The sequence below is a fragment of the Pseudonaja textilis genome, chromosome 3 (genome assembly GCF_049901715.1).
Source record: "Pseudonaja textilis isolate UNSWEBS1 chromosome 3, rPseTex1.2, whole genome shotgun sequence".
In the NCBI taxonomy this organism is placed as follows: Eukaryota; Metazoa; Chordata; class Lepidosauria; order Squamata; family Elapidae; genus Pseudonaja; species Pseudonaja textilis.
In genome coordinates this window covers 54,120,286-54,140,109 of record NC_141992.1, presented here as the reverse complement: position 1 = coordinate 54,140,109, position 19,824 = coordinate 54,120,286, and the positions used below count along the sequence as shown (strand labels likewise).

The 19,824-nt window shown below is 39.8% G+C and overlaps 1 protein-coding gene across 8 annotated transcripts in view; it reads right to left on the bottom strand.

The window, feature by feature from the left end:
- The window catches only part of PTPRF (protein tyrosine phosphatase receptor type F), a 542,470-nt gene that overhangs the window by 315,993 nt on the left and 206,653 nt on the right, over positions 1–19,824 (bottom strand). For all 8 annotated transcript variants that reach the window (XM_087929754.1, XM_026706994.2, XM_087929753.1 and 5 more), the window contains one exon: positions 14,394–14,531. In XM_087929754.1, the coding sequence (XP_087785880.1) occupies positions 14,394–14,505 (112 nt within the window). In that variant the 5' untranslated portion in view covers positions 14,506–14,531. The remainder of the gene's footprint in view (positions 1–14,393; positions 14,532–19,824) is intronic.

Sequence of the window (19,824 nt, the reverse complement as noted above, 5' to 3'; positions counted from 1 at the left end):
ATTCTCCCCTTCCTGCCGCTCAATCGTGAGGTAGCCGCTGGTAAAATTGGTTGGGCGGCGAAGGTACTGCTGTGTTTGGCACCCAAAATACAGCCACGTCATTTTGAACAGGGGACTGTCCACCATTTTAGCGCACATTCTCAAGGGCCATTATCACATTGCATCATGTGGTCTCTGCTGGGTTTTCCAGCCTACTGTTGAGAGGCTTCAACCTCCTCCAAGCTCTAGCCACAGAGCCAGGGGAAAGAAAAATTCTACTCCCTTTAGCTCCGGTTTGGGAGATTAAATCATTTGTTGGCTGCCCTCACAGTTTGCATAATATATATATAAGGAGAAACACAGCAGCAACAGCCAACACCAAGGCCTGAGGCCTATGCAGATAGCTGCTGAGGGTCTATTAATTGCAAGTGAACTGCCCTATCATTGAGCGTTCTCAAATTTGTCATAGCGGATATTTTTCAGAAAATTGAGGTATTGAATTTTTCATTCAATACAACACATATTTAAAAAACTATATATATTTATATAGATATTACATAAATATATTAATTCATTGGTAATTGACAATATTATTATTATTATTATTATTATTATTATTATTAATAATAATAATAATAATAATAATAATAATAATAATAATAATAATAATATAAACACCTCAAATTTTAGATATTTCATATCAAAAAGAGGGGAGTAAGTATTGATAGGGTTCCCTGTCCCTGACGTAGTACAGGACCCCAGACGCGCCAACCGTGTATGTGTGTATGTGTGTGTGTGTGTATATGTTTTCATAGATTTTCACGGGTACAGGTATGTAGGTATAGGGGGATTCGGGTCTTTTCCCGTGTAAGATTAAGAGTATCTTGGTGACGTTTTGGTGAGGTCCCACTCGCCATCCTCAGGCTGGTGCTTTCGGCTTTGTGCCAGTGCAAGCAGTGTGTGATCGGAGCTGCCATCTCTCTATAAATACTGATGGTGGGAGCTGGTGTGCTGGGCTGGTTGGCTGCGCTGCTGCCTCTTGATTGGTTGATGGAGTTGATGTTGGTATAATGGGCTGTGTGATGGCCTTGTGAGTTTTGTTGTGGAGATATCCTGGATCTTGTGCTGTAATCTCCTGGGTCGTTTGTTTTGTAGTGATCTTTTTTCCATTAGCCTCTTGTTTTTTAACAGCTTGGGTAATGGGTTGTGTGATGGGCTTGCAAGTTCTTTTGCTGTGGTATCCTGGGTCCTGCGTTGTAATCTCCTGGGTTGTTTGTGTTTTGATCTCTTTTCCATTAGCCTCCTGTGTAGTAACAGCTTGGGTAATGGGTTGTGTGATGACCTTGTGAGACTTATTGCTGTGGTATCCTTGGTCTTGTGCTGTGATATCCTGGGTCATTTGCTGTGTTGCAACTTCTTGAGTTCTTGTGGTGTAATTTCCTGAGTTTTCTGATGTGATATCCTGAGTGGGTGGCTGTGATGTAGCATTCTGGGTTTTAGTCTGGCTTCGAGTTGAAAGCATGAATAGAAGAGATGACTCCACCAGACTGTCAATTATTTGGAAGCCTGCACTCTCAAACAAAAAAACCTCCACACCACAAGCAAGGCAAACACCTGGGCACAAACAGACTCCTCCTGATACCTCCAGCTCAAACACACCCCAACCAGGCACCCAGATGAAACCTAGCTTCCTAATAAATGATGACCATCCATTTACTCGGAGCCAAGCCGCACTAAGCGCCTCCAATACAGCAAACACAATGTTGCCAGCCAATCAAGACAAAAAAAGCTACAAACAGACAGAAGATATTAGAAACACCAATCAAGCAGAACACAGCAAACTCCAAGACCAATAAACACAGACCAAGACTCCCAACCAATCAGGATGAAGAAAAAACCATTCTGGCACAGCGTAGGGTAGCACCAAATTTAAAACAGAAACGGCTGTGAAAGTCTGACTCACAGACAAACACAATACAGAAGCCTGATGAGATTCTGCCGAAACGTTGCTACAACTTTAGAAGCACAACCTTAATGACATGGAAAAATACCGGAACAAAGCTGAATATCACACACACACATATATATAAACACATATTTATATTGATACAGTTATCTCGTAGGTCTGAGGTAACTTAAAGAATTGCAATGGCAAGTAGAGGTGGAGCTAAGGCACAGACCCAAGACAAATCTAAAAGAGATAAGGTCCTTCAAAGGTCGCAGAGAAGGATGCCACCCGATGCCAAAAGGCATTGGAAAAGCAAATTGAAAGGGTCACAAGGGAGACTGAGAGGAATTCCCAGCCCCCTACTCCAATTCCACAGCCTCAGATTCAGTGCACCCCTATACCCTTAGATTTGTCCATGCCATCTCGACCACCTGGCACCGTAACATCAGGTTTACAGGTTTCAAGTCGAGCCCCTGAGGCAACCTTCATGCCAACGATGGCCGCCTATGCCAGGAGTTCCTACCAGATGAGGTTCCAGAAACAATGAAGGCATGGATGGAGTTAGCGACCCACAGAGGCATGCAACAAACCATGATGGCCAGACAGATTCCAGCGTTGGAATGTGACTCATGGTCTGCAAGATCTCCATGCAGAACTGATCTGCATTACCCACAGGTACCACCCCAAGGGGAGTTTTCTATGATTTCCCACATGCCTTCACACGATTTACAGGAAGAGGAGGAACAAGAGGACATAATGGAGCAAGCAGAAGCTGTTTCAGTACACAATAGTGAGGTCCTATTGGAGGCAAACCCCATGGAAAGAGGAATGTCAGATGATGAAGGCATCAAGCCTGACCAACCTACTTTTACGGGGTTGTTCCGTCCCCAACTTTTCAAATTGCTCTTTTTTAAGGCCAAAAACACAGCTTGCCTTGAAAAATCTTCTTCCGTTCAACAACCAGACTCCCAAGAGGAATCAGATGATTTGATTTTTTCACAACCCATTAATGAAGTGGATGTTATCCCAGTCCCGCAAATGTTTTCAGATCTGGTCCAGAAGCAATGGGCATTGGCAGCAGCGTACCTGGCCCCCACTAGTTTTGACAAAAAGTTTTTCAATTTGGCTTCAGATTTTTCAAATTCCCTCAATACTCCTGAGTTAGATGAACCAGTGGTGGCATTAGCATCCTCCTCTGCGATTCCCACCGAAGCAGAGGACGCCCTTAAACCAGAGGAGAAGAAAGCGGAGATAGCTCTCCCAAAAGCCCATCGGTTTGATGCGTGGGGCATAAGGGCGGCAACAGCCGCATCCTTTTTTTTACTAGATCTTCCCTCAGATGGCTCCGTCATCTGAGGGACTCTATACCAATTCTAACATCAGGGCGCAACAAGACATCGCCAAACTGATTGCAGCCGCAGAGTTTTTGGCGGACACTACATTTCATGCAGTTAAATTCTCAACTCGAGCCATGGCATCACAGGTCACAGCTCGCCGATTGCTACGGCTCAAGCATTGGCAAGCTGATATCAAACATAAATGGAAACTTGCCTCCTCCCCAATTTTGGGGGACAAAGTCTGATTGAGACCAGAAGTAAAAAGAAGATTCTCCCCTCCCCTTTTCATCGCTCAAACAACAGAAATTATCAGCCCTTTGGGAGAGGCTCCTTTCGTCCTTACTATCAGCGACATTTCTCCCCTAGATTTCAGAGAGTATTGGGATTTAGGAGCAGTCATCACTTTTCGGACAGAAATCATAGGGGGGACAGGGAAAAACACTATTAAGGGGGGCAGGAAACAGAGGTTTCCGATGTTCAAAATAGATCCAGAGATTACGCCCCCATTGGAGGTTGATTAAGGCTCTTTGCAGACCATTGGGATACTTCTACATCGGATTCCTGGGTTTGAGACACCATTAGATTTGGCCTGGCTCTAGAATTCCACCCCACACCCCCAAACTTTTTTATGACATGCCCTCTCTCCAAGAACCCTGTTAAAAGGAATCTGATGGAGACAGCAATCAATCACTGGAAATCAGGGGTATCCAACCAGTAGCCTGGGAACAGCAAGGGCAAGGGTTCTACTCACTACTCTTTGTAGTCCCTAAGAGTTCAGGGGGATGGAAGGCAATTTTAGATTTAAAACGACTCAACCATTTCCTCGTTTATCGTAAATTTAAAATGAGTATGTTGCAATCCATTCTGCTTAGCATAAGAAAAGGTGACTTTTTAACTTCCATTGACTTAACAGAGGCATATTTACACATACCAATTAGACTTTCACACAGCAAATTTCTCAGATTTTGTTATAATAACTAACACTTTGAATATGTCGCCCTGCCCTTTGGGTTATCATCTGCCCAAGGACATTTACAAAGGTCTTAGCAGCTCTAGGGGCACACCCTTAAGACTGCAATGCGACCTGGATGACATTTTAATTTTACCTTCCTCATCCAGGCAGGCAGAATTGGATACTCAAATCATATTGCGAACCCTTCAACAACAAGGTTTTTCCATTAATTGGGCAAAGAGTCATTTATCTCCCTCGACGTGTTTATCTCACCTGGGTTCAGTAATAGACACAGTTAAGGGAAGAGTGTTTCTATCCCCTGAGAGGCAGGAGATCATCAAGAACTTAGCTCAGACTATCAGAACCCTCAAAAGGGTTCCTCTAGCTGATTTGTCCAAATTACTGGGGAAAATGATCTCCTGTATTTCTATTAACCCTTGGGCCTGGTTCCATGCTAGATTGCTCCAATGGTACTTGCTTACCGTTCCGTACGGGACGAAGCAACTCCAAGACCCAAGTATTTGTTCCAACAAAAGTCCTGCTCTCTCTGCACTGGTGGACCGTTCCGACCATCAACAAGGGTTGTCCACTGAAAGAGCCCCACAGACTCACCATCACTACAGATACCAGCCTGTTTGGATGGGGAGCACATTTCCAGTCCCTCTCAGCTCAAGGACGTTGGTCAGCAGCAGACCGATCGAACAGCATAAATTGGTTGGAGCTCAGGGCAGTCCATCAGGCCCTTTGCAGTTTCCTTCCTCATATTCGAATGAGAAACATCCTCATACTAACAGACAATGTCACAACAAAAGCAAATGTAAACCGACAAAGGGGTACCCACTCAAAACAACTCATGTGGGAAGCAGAGAGACTGTGCCTTTGGGCGGAAAGGAACTTGAGCTCCATCACAGCAGAGCATATTTCCAGGCTCACAAATACACAGCCAGACTGGCTGAGCAGGACCACAGTCGACCAGTCAGAGTGGTGCCTGCACTCGGATCTGTTTCAGGAGGTGGTTCAGAGATTCGGTCTGCCAGTTATAGATCTGTTTGCTTCTCCTCTGAACGTGCAGCTCCCAAGATTCATTTCGAGATACCCATCCCAGGGGGCGGAGAACATCAACGCCCTCCGTTGCCGGTGGCCCCAGGAACTCCTCTATGCCTTCCTCCCTCTCCCGCTGATATCCAAGGTGATCCAAAAGCTGCTGGACGAGAATGCAGAACTGATCTTGGTGGCACCATACTGGCCCAGGAGGCCGTGGTTCGCAGATCTGAGGGGTCTGTCCACAGAAAACCTGTGAAAAATTCCACTGCACAAAATTCTGCTCATCCAGGGACTGATACAACACCCGGACCCTCAATGGCTACACCTAGCCATTTGGAGGTTGAGTGGAGACATCTAAGAAAGGAGAATCTCTCCACCAGGGTAATCAACACCATTCAAGTAGCTCGGCGTCCTTCTACGAGCTGTATATATAATGCCACATGGACTATCCTTTATAAATGGTGCACCAAATCCAAGGTGGACCCATTTTCGCAATCAGTGGCACAAGTTTTGGAGTTTCTTCAAGATGATCTTGACAGGGGTCTCTCTCCAAACACTTTAAGATGACAGGTGGCGGCTATTGCCTCGGTGGTTACCTGGGAAGGTCTAACATCCATCTCCCACCACCCACGGATAAAGAGTTTTCTTCGGGGCGCCACAAATTTATGTCCACCAATGGTACATCGTTACCCGACCTGGGACCTTAACAAGGTACTCACAGCACTCACAAAGGGTCCATTTGAACCACTGAAAACTACTAGTCTCCATTTTCTCATTTACAAGGTAGTTTTCCTCATAGCTATAACATCAGCACGACATATCTCGGAAATAGTGGCTCTATTGGCCCGAAAGGACTTTTGTATATTCCATACTGACAGAGTGGTTCTTCGACCAGACCCCACATTCATACCAAAAGTCAATTCTGCCCTCCACAGGGCACAAGAACTTGTGCTCCCAAATTTTTGCCCCAGGCCTTCTGCGGGCCTAGAGCATCAATGGCACCAACTTGATGTCTGCAGAGCTCTCCGTACATGCTTACATTGAACAGCTCCTTTCAGGAAAACTGAAGCCCTTTTCGTATCTTTTCAGCCAACCACTCAGGGGCATAAGGTCTCACCTTCAATTATAGGCAGGTGGCTGAAAGCCATGATACCCAAGGTGTACAAGATTCAATCATTACCCATGCCTATGGGCATCATGGCGCATTCGACAAGGAGCGTGGCAACTTCAGCGGCCTGGGCCACGCAAGCTCCTATAGCAGAAATATGTAGAGCGGCAATATGTCTCTCTCCATCACCTTTCATTCGGCATTACAAAATTGATGTATTTGCTTCTGCTGAGGCCTCCTTTGGTAGGAGGGTGTTACAACGGGTCCACTATGACAGTGGAGGGGCTCCAACCCAGACAGAGCCCTCCCATAGAACAAGCCAAGCTTTGGTATGTCCCACTCTCTGGATGCTCAGAGCAGCTCAATGGAGAAGGGGCATTGGTACTTACCTGATATGCCCATTCTCAGTGAGCTGCGACGAGCATCCAGCCCCACTCAATATCCATCTGGTGGGATCCTGTTCCAGCCAACGAAATCTGGAAATTCATAACAAACAAACATAACAAAGAAGATGGCAGAGGTTGCATCACCTTGTCTTCGCCAAAACTGGGGGACTCTAGGGAGGAGTCAGGGAGATGTAAGAGCATCCTAACAATTAAGCCCAGCCTATCCGAGCAGAGAGGAGGTGAACGATAAGATATCAACTCACTCCTATAGCTTTAGTGAAGTTTTTTATTCATCTTCCACACCACAACAACAGGTAACAGCAATCAAATTATGTTTAAAGTCAGCTCTGGGTTGCAACGAAACCCAGAGCTGTATTTATACATGTTATACTTTGGATAACAATATAATTACTATAACCATCTTCCTTCTGGCTTCATTGCCTAACATCCGGCATCCTTAAATTAAAGAAACATGGTAACTGCACCTTTCCCCTGCTCGATGAGCCCATGGACCCTCATTTATTTCTTATCATAATTACAACATCACTCCCTTGACATCCAGCCATGAATCATTATTATTACACCACTCCTTGTCAGGAAGCCGATGTTAGTTATTTGATGAATATTCATTATAGCGTCCACGTGGCAACACTAGGCAAGTGAAAGAATATGGCCGTATCACATCCTGGCTGTCTCGGCTCCAGTCCGTTCTTTATTGGAGTCATGACATTATCTCTATGTCTTTTGAACAAACAATTTCTTTTCATTTTTGTTAGATTTCCATATTTCTTTATTTCCTGGTTCTTTTTGTTATTACTTCTTTTTTCCTTCATTTTTTCCCTCCTTTTCTTATTCCAATTTTTATCCCACTCCCTCTTTAAAGCTTCCTTCTATAATTTCCTTTTCTGCTGTTTCCTTTTATTTTGTTTGGTTTTCAAAACATTCCCCTTTTTAATTGTCCCCTCAAATCTCCAATTTTAATTTCCATTCTTTTCCCCCTTCGCTTTAATATTTGTTGCTCCAATTGTTCATTTAAGATGCCTTCTTCTTTAATCAGCTCCTCCTCTTCTGGCACTCCTTGTTGTTGTTCATATTCTAAAATCACCATTTCTAAAAATTGTAAGGCAGAACCAAATGACTTGCCTTTTTTGTGTAACATTTCTTTCATATGTCTTAGTTCCATTTTTAATTCCAAAAAAAGTTCTGCCATTTTTAAACACTTCTGTTATATATATTTTTATATATATTATCTCTTTCACAATTGTCCAATAATTTGATTCAACCAATGTCTTTAGAATTTATTTCCAACGATCAGCTTTTATTAATTCCTTACAGTTTTTTTTCCAAATTCATCAAATAGTCCAATATCCAGTCCAATAATAGTCCTATTTTAAGTTTATGCCAAAATCACCAAACAATCCCAAGGTAATTTCTTCCTGCTTCTTTCTTTTGTTTTAATGTTCAGTATTTCCACTTTCCAGGGTCTCTATTTTTTTGTAACAAAGTTTCATTTACTTTGTATCAAATTCAACTTTCAAAAAAGCCAAGCGTTTAAAAAAAATTCCTTTACCAGTAGATGGCACTCTCTGCTATATACAAATTCCCCCTTTTTCTTCTTCTCTATTTAGGGCTTTTAAAATTCAAAAGTCCAATAAGTCCAAATATCAATTACTGTTTTTTTTTGTTTTGTCATGTTCAAGTTCAGCTTTAATTATGCCTATTTGGTACCAAAATCACATATTTATCCAATTTAAACAGATATCTTCTGGCTTCCTCCTTTCAAAGTTCAAAGCCGCTTTCAGCTGTCCATTTTTTTTTCTTCACTTTCTCTGTTCCCCGCTTTTATTATCTCTCTTAAAAATTTCTTAGAATTTTAATTCCAGGGTATCTTATATATAAATGTTTTGCCTGGTTAGCAGGATTGCATGCTGTCCTCTTCTTCACTGTTCCTGCACAATCTTTGTCAGCTCTTCCTCTTCAGGATGGCCATACTGGCCACCAGTACAGCCATCTTCGGTGGGGAGTAAAATGCCTAGCCTGGGAGGGGAGATGCGGCTCCCCTCGACCCAGTTGGTGGTCTCCCCCTTCTTCTACAGGGTGGTTCTGGCCCCAAATGCAGATGATAATACCATAATACCATTATGGTTACATTTACAAAAACCAATGAGAAGAAATTCAGCAAATAAATAAATAGAAAATTAGTCAAATTAACATATGCGCATTAAAAAGGCCAGACTTCGCTCCTATTTTTGTTAATACCAGCAAGTCTATGCCATCTTCACAGAAATGTTTGACATATATGTTTTTTACAGCAGGGAAATATGGACACTCCCTGCATTCAAATACTAAAAAGTGACTACTTTTAAGGCTACTAACTGGAAGAAAACCTCTCGTTTTTAATATAAACTCCTAAATGCCATTTCAATCATGGAAAAAGCTTCCTTCTAGTCCAGATGACTACTTATCCAGAAGCTAGAACATCGGCAGCTGCAGAAAAATTGCCACTGCAACAATAAACAGATTTTTAAGTGAGAAACCCAAGGCTCTATGATTTCAGATACATATAGCACAAATGATCCATATATATCCTGCTGCATTATTAATTATGCTCCATTTCTACATATAATTATCTTGCAAAGCCCAGGTCAATTATAGCTCTAATCTGTATCATCACCTTAGAACAGAGGCATACCAAACATTTAGCAGATCTTAATTGGGTCTGACATTCCTATGGTACTTTTCTGTGACTTCAGAGCAGTAGGGGGAATGGCTGTGTATAAACTGAGGAGATGGGTTATGTTCATAATTATACCTTCTCAGCTACAAGGAAATTACCTGAATGCTATTTAAAAATATAAATGAAAGAAGTCATCAATAAATCTTTCTCCTGGCTCCACTTTTTGAGTAATCATTTTAATGCTATTTATCAGCATTCAGTTTCTCCATAAAATCAATGGGGACCACTACGTACATGGTATTCACATGCCCATACAGTATCAACACTTTATATTTGACTACTTTCATTTCTACCTGTTGCACTGACTTCAGAGAAAAATGAAATTGCCAATATTCAGGACTGTTGCTGTGAACAGTATCACTATGTTATCATGAGTCCCAGCAAGAGGGTGTAAGAAGAAATCCATAATTTAGAGTCCCTGTTCAAGTCCAAATCCATCTGTCACTCGCAATAAAACCATTCATTAATTTGTATGCAATAAGAAGCAAGTATGCAAGATATTCTGGGTTCCAGCATTCAAAAGTTTTGTGCATTTCTATGACCTCTGTACATGTCAGAACCTCTTAACAGGTAATAGTACATGAAAACATTTTTCCAACAGAAAAAGGAATCAGTCATTCAGTCATTCATGATCAATATTCTATTTAGAAAAGTATAAAGGATAAAACACAAGATTTTAAAAAGATAAAATATTATAAAATAAAATTTGATAAAAATAAATAATAAAAGTTAAATAAATAACCATGTCTATATATCAAGTTAATTAATAGAAACAAATGATGTAGGAAATAAAACAAAATCTGTCCATATTCAAATAAAATGAATCATACTGTCAGCTAACCATAAGTATACATAAAATAAGTATATACGACCTGGAATTAACAAAGGGATAAAATGTAACCACGTATCTTTATACAATGAACAATGAAGTTATAAATATGTCATATTTTAGACCTCCCCTTCATCACAAGGACAAAATCTGAAAGACTAGGAGACATTCTTAACTGTTTCACCAAGTAATGCTTTTGGGAGTGCATTAAAATGTGCTAACTATTACCATTAGATTTGGGATTAGTTATCCGAATTAGATAATTTGCTGGTCTGAAATAAAGATATAGACTACTGAAGAAAATATCTCTGGAAAGAGAACAAATCGAATTGTTTCAATAGCCAAAACCTATTTTAAAAATATAAATCCACCACATTTTGGTAATGCCATATTTGTAATTCATCTTACAATAGACCATTAACTGTATAATTTGTGGAACTGATCTTCTCCAAGCTGATGCAAATTATCCACAAGAATTAAGGTTCCATATCTACATTTTTAGATTAACCATTCTAAAAATATACACAGGCAAATGCAAATATAAAATCCATTCTAATCATGCCTGCTTCACAATGAAGGACTATACCAGGGATATTTTGCACTACTGTAAAAACAGTCCATAAAAATTTAGCTTGTACTCCCCCTGAGAGGGGCAGCAGAGTTAAGAGTCCCAGATGGGCCCAAATAAAACATGCATATGAAAGTCTGCAGAAAAATAGCAGGTGATCTAAATAGTAGGCCTCCAGAATGATCACAGGGCAGTAGCCAATTTGGGGGCATTTTGAACAGTATAATCAAGTAGCAATGCTACATCATTCACACATAAAATGATCACAACTTGCTTACTGGTTAGCTTTAGAGGGTGGTTTGCAAGGCTCTTTAACCTAATTGCTACAGAGTTAATATACAAATTGTATCATAAGAGTAAAGAATGCAATCCTGCTTAACTCCTCTGTGAATAGTGATTTCTCTGTTGTAATCTCCCTGGATACAGCAATGAACATTTAATCTCAAATTTTTATAAATTTACACAGCAGCAGGAGGAAGCATCTGTCTATAATGGTATTTTAAAATTTGCATCAATCCTTTATCTAGGAACACATTCAAACACAAACCTGAAATCAATGAATACAGCAAATAATGTGAACCCACCTTTTGGTATATTTCCCTCCCCCCACCAAATGCAGTAAATGCAGGTTCAAAAGCAGGAGACAATAAGTTCTAGACCCACCTTAGCTATAAAATCCAACTGGGTGACTTTGGATTAGTCACTCTCTTTCATCCCAACTGATCTCACATGGTTGTGGGGAAAATAGGAGGAGGAAGGGGTGTTGGATATGTTGAGATAGATAGATGACAGAAAGAAAGAAAGAAAGAGGGAGGGAGGGAGGGAGGGAGGGAGGGAGGGAGGGAGGAAGGAAGGAAGGAAGGAAGGAAGGAAGGAAGGAAAGACAGAAAGACAGATGGATGGATGGGTGGGTGGGTGGGTGGACAGATGGATGATGGATGGGTGGACATAGAGATTCATTCCGTTACTAAACAATTCTCATCATGAGGCTATACCTCATTATATTAAGTCTACATTTCAATTTTTTTTATTACATCCCATTGTTCTTAGCTTCAGCAAAGAAGAACTCTGCTTCCTCTTATACCTGATAGCCTGGCAAGCTGAATGTATGCAGTTCTGTTCTTCGTAAGATTTGGTTTCTAAATCCTTTTTAATCTTGGTAACATTTATCTAAGTCTACTAAAAATTCCTTTATGTCCATTTAAACTGCAATTCCCAGAAGTGGACACTGTATTCCAAGTACAAACTATCTAGCATAGATAAAAAAGTATTATTTCTCATGATCTGGATGCAGTAAAGACTGCATTAGTCTTTCTAGCTGCTCCATGACATTGCCTGTTCATGTTCATCTAGTCATCAGTCAGTCCTCCTCAATCCATGTCAGATGTATTGCCATGGATAAGCAGAATTCTCCAATTCTGTATCTTTTGATTTTTCCTAATCAGATGCATGTCATTATATTTGTTGCAAATGCATTATCATCTGATTCATATTAGTGGAACAATTAAACCACTACAATGAATAAATTCTTAGTGATTGGTATGGCTCTAGGCTAAAATTCCACATCTTCTGAGACTGAGCTATTGCATGAAATTTTGGCCATTATAAACATCTATAAATTAGTGTAATCCCCATGCTCTCTCAGATCCTGCCAATAGCCTCAAAGTCTTCCCTACTCTTAGCGGGCACATGCAGATTCTCCACAATTATTCAAACACTGAATGGTAATTTAACTGTATATATAATTGTATGTGTAGGAACATATATGTAGGCATACAGTTAGTATATGCATTCATATGCCATTCAGTGCAGAAAGTAACAGGCTTTAAGAACACATGTATTATTATATAAACCCAATTACTTCCATGATTGGGGATCCAAATGTGCTTATAACCAATTTCCTAAACAGATAATACAATATATAGTTACCATTCAAAAGAAAAAGGGTGTAAATGTGTAAGGGTTATTATATTGTATCTAACTACCGTGTTTCTCCAACAATATGCTCCCCCCCAATATGAAGACCCAGCATGTTTTCTAGGCATACAATGAAATTAAGCCCTCCCCCCAAATTTAGGCCTAGTTTAAAATATGTGAAATGGGGGGGAAGGTGGGGGGGGAACTTGCCATTAGGAGTGCCCCGTGGGCAGCTACACCTCACCATCAGCCACTCCTAACACCATGGTGGAACATGGAGGGCTCCCTTACCCGGGTCACCAGACGGGCGGCATCGGCGTGCATGTCCGGCAGCGTTTCAGCCGCTTCTCAGGCCTCCATAGCTCCCACCGGTGCTGGCGCCTCTCTCGCCAGTGCCGTCTCCAACAGCATCTGAGTTGCTCCCACTTTTCCCCCGTCCCCGTAACAACAGGGAAGAAAAACATTTTGAGGTACCTGGGAGTGCTGCGCACTGTGTTTTGGTTTTGGTTTAATCCCTAGCGGCTGGGTGGGCGTCTCTGCTGCTGCTACCCTTGATACTCCAGCTTCGGGCTCTGCAAGTTTGCAAAAGTGCCGGTGCAGCAGCCCATTCCTGCATTCCAAGCACCCAGGACGAGCTGCAGCTGTCCCTCTCTCGCCAGCACCATCTCCAATAACAGCGGCAGCAGTGGGGGGAACAGTGGAAGCGTTTCAGCCACTTTTTGGGTGGGGGAGCCGCCTCCGTAACTTCCACGGTTCTCGCCGCTACTGCCGTTGTTATTGGAGACGGTGCTGGCAAGAGAGGGACAGCTGCAGCTCGGCCTGGGTGCTTGGAATGCAGGAATGGGCTGCTGCACTGGGACTTTTGGAAACTTGCAGAGCCCAAGGCTGAAGCACCAAGGATAGCAGCAGCAGAGACGCTCGCTCAGCTCTTCTCACACCCACCCAGCCACTCGGGATTAAACCAGAACGCAGTGCCTGGCGCTCCCAGGTGCCTCAAAATGTTTTTTTTTTCCTGTTGTTACGGGGATGGGCGAAAAGCGGGAGCGACTAAGACACTGTTGTTGGAGACGGCGCTGGTGCGCGGGGGAGGAAGAAATTAATTCACCCCCGAGAAGACGTCCTAGCCATTTTTTCAGGGCTCAAAAAAAAATAAGGCCCGGCCTTATTTTGTGAGAAACACGGTATTAAAATATGCATATATTTATTTATTTATTTATTTTCTCAAAGTCGGTGAACCCTAGTGGGAGCATTAAAACTATATAAGAGACAAGGATATTCTGCATGTCAAAAATTTATAACATTACAAGAAAAGAAGCAACATTAACATTAAAGGAATGAAAAATTAATATTGGACAAAATATGTAATCAAGAATTGTCCTGGTATCCATGCACACTGACTGAAATTTTGTAATGAAAGGCAATGAAAAATTCAATACACTTATGGTAAGTTTATGATTTGTTTGCTAGCATCATACAGAGTAAAAATTGATGATTTACTTTTACATTCTATCATTTGAAAGCTAGCTTTTTATGAAACAATCTTACAATGATCCTAATTATAATATGCTTCCATCAGGAAATTACTTACTATCTGCCTCTGTTGATGACATCAAGCAGCACAAAACTGCTGCTACCACAACAAATGTTGAGATGCTGAAGTTAGGCTTCATATTCCAAAGTAGAGAAAGTGGTGAATACATCCAGTGTTACACATGCAAATATATTCCTGTAACCAAAGAAAAAACAAATTAATCACACCCCAAAAGAACTCCAATTTTTGAAAAACCTAGAGGCATTTTCCATTTCAATGAGAAGATGCCTTGTTCCACAGAACTTACATTAACCGTAAATGTTGTCTATTCACTAGGCTTTATATGTTTTTTATAGTTCTTTATTTCATGGTAAGTACTACAGTCCACTGCCTTTTGTAATCCTTATCGATATGTTTTCTATGTAGATAGCAGGAATGGTATCCATGCTACTTCTCCAAGTGCATGGAGATATAGTATATACAGGTAATTCTGGAGGATGGACACCTGCAATTTTTAAATCAATAGGAACAATGATATCTAAAGAAATGACAGTGAATTATACTGAAACCAAAACACTGTTTAAATGTATTGCTCCCTACTATCATTTGTTCATAGTGAAAAGTATATGGCTATCCAGTTTTTCTCCAATATGACAAATAGTTTTGAGAAGATTGAAAATCAATGAAATAATACTGTGAAAAGTACAATGTCTTACCTATGAGACTGAGCTCTAGAAAGTCATTGTATTTCTCCTATTAATTATTTTAAAGATAAAAGATGGTTTAATCACAGATCACTAGATCATATATACCTTTGTAAAATATGGTTCTTGCATGTATGGCCAATTAACTACTAGCAATATCTAGCTTCCGTTAACAATAACCAAATATTGCACAGATGACAACTGGATCTTCAGCGCTAACTATTCAGTACAACTGAAATATACTTCCATATTTTATGACACCCTCAGAAAATAAGTTCAATTTTGATCTTCAGCCAAACAGATTTATGATTTTCTTTCAGCATCAAGATGGCTTATAATAACATCTACTTAAAAACAACTAATGAACTGTGTGTTACCTAAATGTCATTTCCTAGTTCTGCTCTCTCAAACACAATTTATTGCTTTCTCGGTGAGGTCTAGGAGTATGTGTTTTATTCAATTTAATTTAGAGATCTATCAACTACAGCTTTAATAGCAGATTAAAGTTTACTCTCCACAACTTAAGTCAGTGGAGCTAAGATTGAAGACTATAATGCACGCCTCACAAATATTCTGGCACTTTCTTCCTTGTGTTAAATTTAATTTAATATAACTTTTAAAGGATCCCGCCTTAATCAAGTGAAGTTTTTTTTAACACATGGTAAGTTCTGAACATTAGACAAACTATATTTTTCCTCCATTGTTGGCTAAAAACTTCCATTTTTTTAACAGATTTTTAAAATTAAAACTGAATTCCCAAAGGTAGAATGGATCCCTTGCCATTCAGCATCAACAATATTGGGCTAGATTGCAGGTGAAAGCAGCCTATTAAGTAATATATCCTCTAAGACCACACTATGATAGGTTCCAAAAGTATTCATTTTGCTTTCAATTCTTCTGGATTACCAATTATGCAAAATATATAAAAATTTAAAATATAGTATTAATCAGAATGTTTAAGGGAACTACCATAGTTTTAACAAAGTAACATATTCAGTAATAAGGGGAAAAAATATGCACAAGTTTGTATGAAATTCTACTAACTTTTTGCTAAAGAAAAAAAAATTAAATAGATTGGAGAACTTCAGAATTGTTTTAAAAACCTCACAAAGATGAAAATGGAAAAAATATGTAGAAACTATTTGTTTATTCAAACAAAGCATGAGAAATAGAATTTAATATTTACACCTTGAATTATGTATATGTGACAGCATATACAATGTTGAATGAATGATTGAGTGAATAGATAAATTAGATAAATAAACAGATGGATGGATGTGTTTGCTTAATAATCAACCTTATGAGAATTTCTAAATACAGCCTTCCATAACATAGTGCCATTCAATTTTTCTATAAAATAATAATTCATCCAATTTGAGGGTGATAGATATTATATTTTAAAACTATGAGAAACAGCAGATTGAAAAAAATCTATCTAATATGAAGACTTGAAGTGTCTCCAGCAAATAGGTTGCCCAACTGAGTAACAGATAGAAAAGCTAAATGTAGTATCAGAAAAAAAATGGAAGGAACAGAGTATTTCCACAAAGGTTAAAATACATAGCTCTTATCTTGTACACACTGACGGATGGGATAATTCAGCATGGCAATATGGGAGAAAAGAAAGCATAAGGATTAAGGATTGTTTTAGATGGTTAAATCAGAGGAAGATAGTAAGAGAATTATTATGGCAATAGTGATATGTGTCCCATTTTGAGTATTAACTACTTAAACCATTGCACAGTTTATTAGCTATATTAAAGCTGTATTTAATACACAAATCAGGCCTGGGTATCTTTGAAGATACTATTTAGATATTGTACTGTGTTCCGTTGTATTATTATGTATTACGTTACATAATATGTCCATTCCATTATTAACAATTTCTATTTACCAAATCTCAAATACACATTATTAATCTTTTCTTCCTTATTCTTGTTCTATTTGGAAACATATAGCATATAAACAATAAGTAAATTTCCAAAAAGTGATAGACTCAAAACTGCAAATCTTAGGAACTAATCCAGAACTTTACATAGATATTCTCAATGAACTTATCACATGTTCATTGGCCATAGTTGCTGGAAAACCAATACAACAGCAACATCTTAAGTGGGAATACAGTAATCCTGGCATGATGTTACTAGAGACTAGAAACATTGACATGAACATTAAATATATCAGAACCTTCCTTAAGAGCTTTTCAAAAAGTAATTCCAAGTAACTCTCCAAGCTATATCTGTAGATATTCTACTCAACAATTTAGGATAGAAGGCATACTTTATGTATATGTTAAGTTCATAAAATAAATTACAAATAATGTAGAGATATTATTGCAGGAAAGATATGGTATCTGTGATACTGAGGCTCTCTTAAAAACTATTCAAAACTCTGTAGAAAGAGTCTTATTAAAAATACTATTATTCAGCAGGTATACTTGTTAATTAGCAAAAGAGTTGGAAAAGTCTTTTAAACAACTGAAACCTTGGACTGAAAAGGTATGCCTCTCTTTGTGCATCCAAATCTTCTCATCATCAACAATGCACAATGGATATACGCACATACAAAACCCACAGGTTTCTCTTTGTCACCTAACTGCTCTGCATATCACGCCTCCTTAATTTAAAGTGTTTATAGGAGTAATCTGAAATCCCAAAATCAGAGTTCTTGAAGAGAGAAGAAGCTTTGTTATGGAACAATCCTTTAAAATGTCATAGAGCCGCCTCTGTCACCTTGATCCTACAGGATGAATAATCAGTTCACATGTAAGCAATGAATGATGCTTCTTATTATAACTTTATTAGGCTTAATTCCTATTTTTCCTCTCATTCCATGGCAGAATACTTGCTTTCCCCTGATATTGATGCACTTAGAATTGTTACAGTGATAAGAATACTAGCAATACTCTCTGAGATAGAAAGTGCAATGTTTTTAGCAGGTTTACATTCAGGAACATTTGGACAACAATAATTATTTGTTACTGTTTGTTGTGTCTTTGATGGGAAAAGAACCTTTTCATATCTTTGTAAATGCTAAAGTATTCATGGGTTTAGTAACAATGAAGAGCCATGAACTGTGTTTCATGTCAGACTAAGGTAAAAAAAAAAAGAATCATTATGGTTATTATTTTTATTTCTGAAGGCTAATGCAGTTAGGAGCACTTAATAGAAGTCCCCCAGAATGAGATGGTGCCTCACTTGACAGGAGATAAGAGCATTGTAAATTGACTCTCCCTAAATTGAATTGAACTATTCAAATATTCTATATAATAAGCCACAACAAACTACTGAAAATTCAAAGTTGCTGTTTTGCTTTTGCATGCTGGACGATATTACAAGAAAGAAATTATGGTTTATTAATCACAGTGGGAAAATGTGTACCTCACGAAGGATAAAAAGTAAATAAGCCACATTATGTCTTTGTTTGATGCTCTTCTCCCTTGTCTCTTGCAAGATACACACATGAATGGATAAAATAATTTAGTAAGTAGGTGATTTAGCTATGACAATGCAATTTTTAGTACAACTGCTAATACTTATCCCATCCTCCTGAAGAGATGCGAAATCATTTAAGAAATGGTTCAGGAAATAATTTTAACTGAGAATTAAAGTCTTGACTCATTCATCTTGGTTTTCTAAATATTACAGGCTAGCAGACAGAAGCAGACTTTTCATGTAATGACTTATAATTAAAGTTTCTAGAGTTTTCTGGCCTATATGCATAATCGATATCTGAGTAGAATTTTTAAAAAGTGTGTTGGTACTTACCTGACACACCTGCTCTCTTTGAGCTGTGAAGAGCATCCAGTAGTGGGAGGTGTTTCAGTCTCTGCATGTCTAGGCTGGGCTTAATTTGTGGAACGCTCCTCCTCCTCCACGGGACTCCTCCCCAGCATTCCCCAGTTTTGGGGAAGATGAGAGAAATAAACGCCCTCGTCCTCAATGCCCTAACAAATTCGTTGGCCGAAACAGGACCCCAACAGATGGAAAAAGGGTGGGGATGGATGCTCTTCACAGCTCAAAGAGAATGGGCGTGTCAGGTAAGTACCAACGCCCTTTCTCCCATGAGCTGTTCAGAGCATGCAGCAGTGGGACATACCAAAGCTTGGCCTGTCCTACAGGAGGGACTCCATCTGGCCTGGAAACCCCTCCTGGTCCCTGTGGACCCATTGCAGAACTCTTCTGCCAAAGGAGGCCTCAGCGGATGCAAACACATCTATTTTATAATGCCTGATGAATGGCGATGGAGAGGCCCAGGTTGTGGCTTGACAAATTTCAGTTATTGGTGCCTGTGTGGCCCACGCTGCCGATGTTGCGGCGCTCCTTGTTGAATGAGCTGTTATGCCCCTGGGTACCTGCAGTGATTGAGTCTGATACGTTATCGCAAGATGAGACCTTGCATCCCTGAGTGTTGGGGCTGAAACGACACAAATAAGGCTTCCGTTTTTCTGAAAGTTGCTGTGTGGTTAATATATATTCGCAATGCTCACCTCACATCAAGCCTATGCCATGTTGGGAGATCGTAAAGTGATTTGGAAGCTAAAAGCCTGAAAAAAACGAACTGGACTATATCCAAACCTGCTGAGTAATACTCCTGTTTCAGCCAAGGAAGAACAAAAAGCACTGCCTATCCACAACGAGGCTGAGCCAAAACTGGGGAACACTGGGGCGGAGTCCCGTGGAGGAGGAGGAGCGTTCCACAAATTAAGCCTAGCCTAGACATGCAGAGACTGAAGCAGCTCCCACTACTGGATGCTCTGAACAGCTCATGGGAGAATATTTCCA